Source organism: Pinus tabuliformis, chromosome 7, assembly GCF_031772625.1.
Source record: "Pinus tabuliformis cultivar Carrire ecotype Pingquan chromosome 7, CPIR1, whole genome shotgun sequence".
In the NCBI taxonomy this organism is placed as follows: Eukaryota; Viridiplantae; Streptophyta; class Pinopsida; order Pinales; family Pinaceae; genus Pinus; species Pinus tabuliformis.
The window spans coordinates 1,600,420,482-1,600,427,010 of NC_142293.1; the positions used below are offsets into that span (position 1 = coordinate 1,600,420,482).

Below are 6,529 nucleotides of genomic sequence, written 5' to 3' on the forward strand. Positions count from 1 at the left end.
TAGACTTGAATACCTTTCAAATGAGTTATCATGGGATCAATTTTGCTAAGGGGAAGGCTTCCAAAAGTGTGCTAAAATTGGCATTATGCTTTTGGCCAGTGACACTGTGCTTTTGACCATTTTGCTCAAAAAATCAAAATTTTCCTGTTTTGACTGTGAATCTAATTTCTCTCTCCTCTTAGATGATTTTACTGATGTAATTGATGACATGGCATGTAAAGATAATGGTAAAATAGTGTTAGAGGGTAGATTCATTAGTTAGAGGTGGTTTTGAGGCAAATGAATCAGTTTCCCTACTTGTATAGACAAGTTGTTTGATTGCCTATATTCCTGATCCTTGTTTGGAAATGGTTGAAACAACTCCTCTTCTCATGGTTTCAACACCATATGGTTAATATGAGGGATTGTAATGTCTATATTATGTATTTTCTTTCTCATTTACAAGGGTTGGATTCACTTGGATGCTCTGAACTATATTGTACTTCATTGTAAGCAATTTGGCAAGGAAATTAGTAGGAGTTGTAGCTATTTTTATGAGATAGCTGTGGTATGGTGCTTTTGCATAGTTTCTTCTTTTGTTATCAGTTGTTTATATGTTTTATGTATGCATTCATCTATTTCACTGCTTCTAACTTAATGATATCAAGATAGATAGGTAGAATTCTTTGTTTGCAGTGCTTTACCTTGGGAAACCATTCATTATTCTATGTTTTCTGTTGTTTGAAAAGGATACATGATTGTTACATGCCCTCCTTAGCTCCTCACCAATCTTAGACATCTCACCTCACTCAATTTCAAGTGCTAAAGCCTATACCTACCTTGCCCCATAGAACACCCAACATTCTGACCTAGTTTCCTAGACCTAAATTGCCCAGCTCCATCTGATCTAGTAAAAAACCAACAAAATCAATCAAAACGTTAGAGCTACTATACTTAGCATAAAATCTTGTTCATGATCCAATCATCTTGACTGAGATTCATAAGGAGAGAGCCCTCTCCCGACCTGGTAGGGCTAGCTACTAGGTTAAGCTTGGTTTTTGGTTACCCTAGAATTGCCTTCCTTTAGCCTAAGGTAAATCTAGGCTCTAACAGGGAGGATTATGCCGGTAGAGATCTGGCTGGCATAGTGGAATTTTGCAGGTATGCTATGGGCATATATGACTTGCAGTTGATGAAAGACAAGCTTGGGAAGCTTGGGTGTACATGTGAAGAGGTTGAGGCTCTACACAGATATTTGAGGATGCAGTACCAATCGATACATGGGTGGATGGGAGTCAGGGAGGAAACTTCCTGGCCCTCCTCTCATGATAGACAACCTTAGAGATGGGTTGGTGCAGGGGCCTTGGTTGGAAGGGGCTGCACCACCTTGACAAGGGGCCTTGGAGGAGGTTTCTTTATGATGACAGGTGGATGATGCAGGGATGAATGCGACTGTGTGGCAGCACATTGACATTAACATCATGGACAACATGTTGTAGATGGGATGGAGATACCATGGACCTGAGCATGGGCTTTGAGAAGATTCTTGATGGAGTTTGAGATTGTGACAGGATGTTGAAGAAACAATCGACAGTGGCATGGAGAAGGTACATTCTCATGGGTTGAGCGTTCTGGTTGGATTACCTACCTAATCAGTTTGATGACGTGGGGGCATGCAATGCACTGGGTTTATGTCAGAGAGATGTCTTGGTTTCGATTGAGATGTTGTGTTGGCTGGAGTATTATGCAGAGGAGTTCACATGATGGAACGACACATGATGGAGACTGTCATATTATATATGTTGCAGGGATGTTTGCAATATATAGACTGGTTGAAGTTATGGATCAAGAATGGAGCACATACTGATGGATTATGTGGCATTGGTATGGACATCTTGGTGACGGATGGTTGCTGGGGTGGAAATGGATTGTCGAGGACGACAATGATTTCAAGTGGGGGAGAATGTAACGCCCACGAGCTACAGGTGACACAGCAAGGGCGCGCGAGAGTGACGAGCTAAGGGAGCAGCGACACGGTGGAGGAAAATGTGAACGAAGTATGAGATGTAGCTAAGTGTTGGCGGTTGGTTTATAGTGTAAGGCAGTCTCAGGTGGGGGCGCCCAACCAACTGACCGACATGTTAAGAAGTTAAAACATGGGCTAAATGAAGGGTCGGCTGGGCGAGCCGACTCAACCTTTCATGGCAGTAATGTGTATAAGTTAATGGAATGGAGGAGCCATTCGAATCATCCAACGATCAAGCACTCAAGCGTCCAAGTGTGGAGAAGGTGAAGTGCGAAGTGGAGGTTTGAAGTTTGAAGTGTGGTGCAAGCGGACATGGGCTGAAGCACCTACGCCGAAATGGGAAGTGTGAGTCGAGGCGTAGCTGAACGAGTCAGGGCGCGGGTGGACGCACACGGGCAGGTCATCTGAGTGAACAACGCATCGTTCGAAGGCGCGGTAGGGCGTTTAGGTGGAGGTCATTCGGGAAGTCGTTCGAGGGCGCGGCAAGGCGTTCGGTCGAATGACGAACAAGTTGGTTGAATGATCGTGTAGGAGTTCAGGTGGAGGTCTGAACGAAGGCGTCGTGAACGGGTTTGTTGAACGGTCGTGCAGGAGTTCGGGTGGAAGTCTGAACGAGTGCAGGCACAATGTAAACGACTCGCCGGTGAAGAGTTGGGCATTTGGTGGGAGCGCCCACCGAGTTGGAGAGTTGGGTGTTGAACGTCGGGTGAGGGTGCACGAAGGCACCGTGAAAACGGTGAACGACAAACGACCGATGAGTTGAACGAAACGTGTGGGTGGACAAGTTGGCAAATGCGTTTGGGTGAACATGCGGGAAAACGACGAGTTGGTCATCGGGTCGTTTGGGCGGCTGGGTGGACGCACCCAACCCGACAAGCTAAGCTGAACGAGGTGCTGATTGTGAGAAATATTCTAAGTGTAAATCTGCGGTTTCCTCAGGATTGAACTTGTATATTGTAAATTGTTATTATTATTATTACTGGCAGATTCATTATAGGGAGTTGCCCCTCCCAGTTATACTGTTGTGCATTTCATGTTAATGCTGATTCATGGTAATGAAGTTAATATGATAAATGGTATAACGAAAGATATGCTTAGCTGTTGAAAAATAAACTAAGTATAGAAAGTAGGCGTAGTCCACGATCGCAAGTATTGGTGAAAAGAAAGTGGTCGGTGGTGCCGCACCTCCTATAGTGCGGTTGGAAGAGTACCGCCAGTGTAGGGGTGTGATAGGTAGGATCCTTGAGGTGCATAAACTCTTGGATCACATACATGGTCAGTAGGATTCTTGAGGTGCCCAAACTCTTGGATGGAATACCGCTACGGGAGCTCTTAACGACAGTAGCAGCGAGGTGTGATGGAGCGACAATGGCATTGCTAGAGTGCCAAACTTTGAGGCAGTGCAGTAGATGTTATAGCAGTGCGAGAGGCACAAAGCAGTTTGCAGCAACGTAGTAGCATCAAAGATAGCTTCAACATCACAAGGCATCCAAACTAACCAGCATATCAGTGATTAGGTGAAGTTTTCCATAATTTTCAGAGAAAAAAAGCATAATTGTTAGACTACGGCTACCAAATTCATGTAGCGTTCGTCTTCATGCCAGATGAGAGAATCCGGTTTGTCGTATTTCCCAGTGGGAATATGTATCTCTAAAGTGTTTAATCTCTATAAATTTCTCTCTGCACATCATCTCATTTTTCGTTGCAATTATTTATAAATTTTTTGCTCTTCTCATCATATTCCTACCTAATTTTCTTAGTCGCGAGTGGCTTCGTAGCATCAAACATCCTTAAGAATCATCTCCATTTCTATTTTTCAATCGACAATGGCTGCATCCTCCTCCACTGCTGCTACATCCAACTACGATGTCTTCCTAAGTCATCGTGGTCTGGACGTAAAGAAAACTTTTGCCAGCCATCTGTACTGGCATCTTTCTTCATTTGGATTGAAAGTGTTTCTGGATCAGCCTAATTACAATCGTGATACTTTTTGGCTGATCAAATAGAAGAGGCTAGTCGATCGACCTCTGCACATGTGGCCATTTTCTCTGTTGGAAATGCTGACTCAGAGTGGTTCCTAAATGAACTCCTCCTGATGTTGGACTCAGAGGCGCCCATTATTCCAGTGTTCTACCATGTGAACCCAATTGAGCTTCGGTGGACGATGCTCAAAAGTTCGAGATATGGTGAAGCCCTAGAGAACCTCGCAAGGAAGACTACGTATGACCCTCAAACTCATGAAGAGAAGTCGCGGTACGAACCCAACACGATTGAAAATTGGAGAAATGCTCCTTCTCGTGTCTCAGGAATAAGCGGTTTGGAGCTCGATGCATTTAACGAGTGAGAACTCAAGTTCTTCTTTGGCTACTGTATTATTTTTTTTATTTTATGTTGCATAATATAGGGCTAGACTTATTTTTCTCATTCGTTCTATTTATGTTCTTGTGAATAACCAGAGATGAGGGGTTGCTGTTAGAGGAAGTAGTTGAACTAGTGCTATCAAAGGTGAAAAAACCAACACTGGAGTTTGCTAAATATCTAATAGGTTTGGATGATAAAGTAGACGATTTAGAAAAGACTGTCCTATTGCAGCGACAACAAAGCGGGAAACCTCAGATCTTAGGGATCGTGGGGTTAGGTGGTGTAGGAAAGACCACGTTAGCAAAAGAAATTTTCAATAGGAAAAATCCAAATTATAGTAAATCCTGTTTTTTAGATGATGTAAGAGATAATGCACATAAGATCACTTTAAATTCGTTGCAGTATAAACTTCTTCAGAGGTTGACAGGATTTTATTATACAACAAACAGTGTTTCCGAACGTATATTAGAGATGCTCCGGGATCATCTCTCATCTTCTAAATCCTTGATAGTTTTAGATGATGTAGATCAGTTAGATGCACTGCTGCCGATTGGAACTGTTCTCCACTCCCATAGCCTAATATTGATTACATCTACGAACAAAGATGTTCTCACAAGCTCAAAAGTCGAAGAGTCGTCAATATACAACCTAACGGGGATTGCAACACAACTCTCCCGGGAGCTTTTCTGCTCCCATGCCTTCAACCAACCCTCCCGAGTCCCAGGATTTGAAGATCTCACAAACAAATTCTTACAAATTTGTAACGGATTGCCTCTATCTTTGAAAGTAATTGGGGCACTTCTTTGTGGAAAAAAAATATTTTGCTGGGAAAATGAATTGTCGATTCTTCAAAAAACACTTCCCTCTGAGATACAACAGAGACTTAAAAGAAGTTATGACTCGCTCAATAGAGAAGAACAAAATATATTCTTAGATATTGCATGTTTTTTTGAAGGAGAGAACATGGATAAGGATATAAAAATATGGAACGGATCAGGCTGGCAAGGTAGGCTGGGGTTTCGAAATTTAAGGAGCATGTGTCTTGTAGAAGTAGACAGTAAAAATGATATACAAATGCATGACCACCTCAGAGATATGGGGAGAGATATTGTTGCTGAGGATCCAGGCTTGCCGCCTCGTCTTTGGCGTTGCACAGAGGACACCATGGATGTTTTGTTGCAGCAACCCGTAAGTGCTAAATCATTCAATCTTGTTAATTCTTAATCATTTTCTATTTTTTCAATTCTTCCATCATTTTAAAGAAATAATGGTAATTATTATCCGTTTGGAGAATGTAAAGGCAAGAACCGTGAGGGGTATTTGAATGGTTCTTGGCGAGTATGATGATGCATTCGGCAATATTCATATGCGTAGGTTGCAAATCCTTGATAGCGAAGATGTTCTCGTGGACCGCATTTTGACAAAGGTGCAATCTCCAATTCTCATACGGCTGCGCTGGAACCACTGTCCTGACGCTTCCCTGCCTTCCTCGATTTCAATGAACAATTTGAAGGTTCTAGAAGTTCAATGGATGAAATTGAGAACACTGGGAAAATGATTCACAAGTAACATAGGAATTTTTTAATTGTAGTGTTTATTATTGATACTGTACCACACGTCTCTAACATGTTCCAAGAGTTCCTTTTAATGATAAATCCATTTATGCTTTCCTTAAATTTCTTACCGTTGAAACATGTGAACATTTCTAGGTAGCTTTCCAGTTGGAGGAGTTAAAGATTGAGGGTCCTTTGCCCTTCGTTCCAAAGTCCATAGGGATGTTGAAGTTACTAACATCCTTGGTGTTAGCGGGTTGCTCAGAAATGAGGTCACTGCCGGACAACTTTGGTAATTTAATCAGCCTCTAGCACATCTAGCTGTCCCAGTGCTCCGCTTTGGAGAGGTTGCCAGAATCTTTTGGTAATTTAATCAACCTCCAGCACATCTGTTGGATCTTTTTTAATGGGGAAAATACCAAAAACCAAATATTCAAACACACAGAGGCAATGCTCTGTTTCTTTGACTCCAGGATCTTTTGTGCACACAGAAGACTAAAAAAATTTCACTGAGAGACAGAGTATTTCACCACCATTAAAACATTCTATTCATTAAAAATTGATACAAACTTCATCCTCTTTTACTAAGAGGGATTTACCACTGTAAAAT

General features: G+C 42.2%; 1 protein-coding gene across 1 annotated transcript; it reads left to right on the forward strand.

Annotated features, from left to right (window-relative positions):
* The first annotated feature begins 3,831 nt into the window (after positions 1 to 3,831).
* LOC149254252 (disease resistance protein RPV1-like) lies at positions 3,832 to 5,590 on the forward strand. Its single transcript, XM_089454740.1, has 3 exons — positions 3,832 to 3,985; positions 4,075 to 4,345; positions 4,462 to 5,590. The coding sequence occupies exons 1-3, from the start codon at positions 3,832 to 3,834 to the stop codon at positions 5,588 to 5,590; spliced, it is 1,554 nt and encodes a 517-aa protein (XP_089310866.1).
* Positions 5,591 to 6,529: the final 939 nt, after the last annotated feature.

What these genes read in the sequence shown, in the direction of transcription:
- LOC149254252 (XM_089454740.1), top strand. Translation starts at nt 3,832, where the DNA reads ATGGCTGCATCCTCCTCCACTGCTGCTACATCCAACTACGATGTCTTC. An exon ending in GGATCAGCCTAATTACAATC is followed by an intron (nt 3,986 to 4,074) that starts GTGATACTTTTT and finishes ATGCTGACTCAG; the next exon opens with AGTGGTTCCTAAATGAACTC. An exon ending in GAGCTCGATGCATTTAACGA is followed by an intron (nt 4,346 to 4,461) that starts GTGAGAACTCAA and finishes GTGAATAACCAG; the next exon opens with AGATGAGGGGTTGCTGTTAG.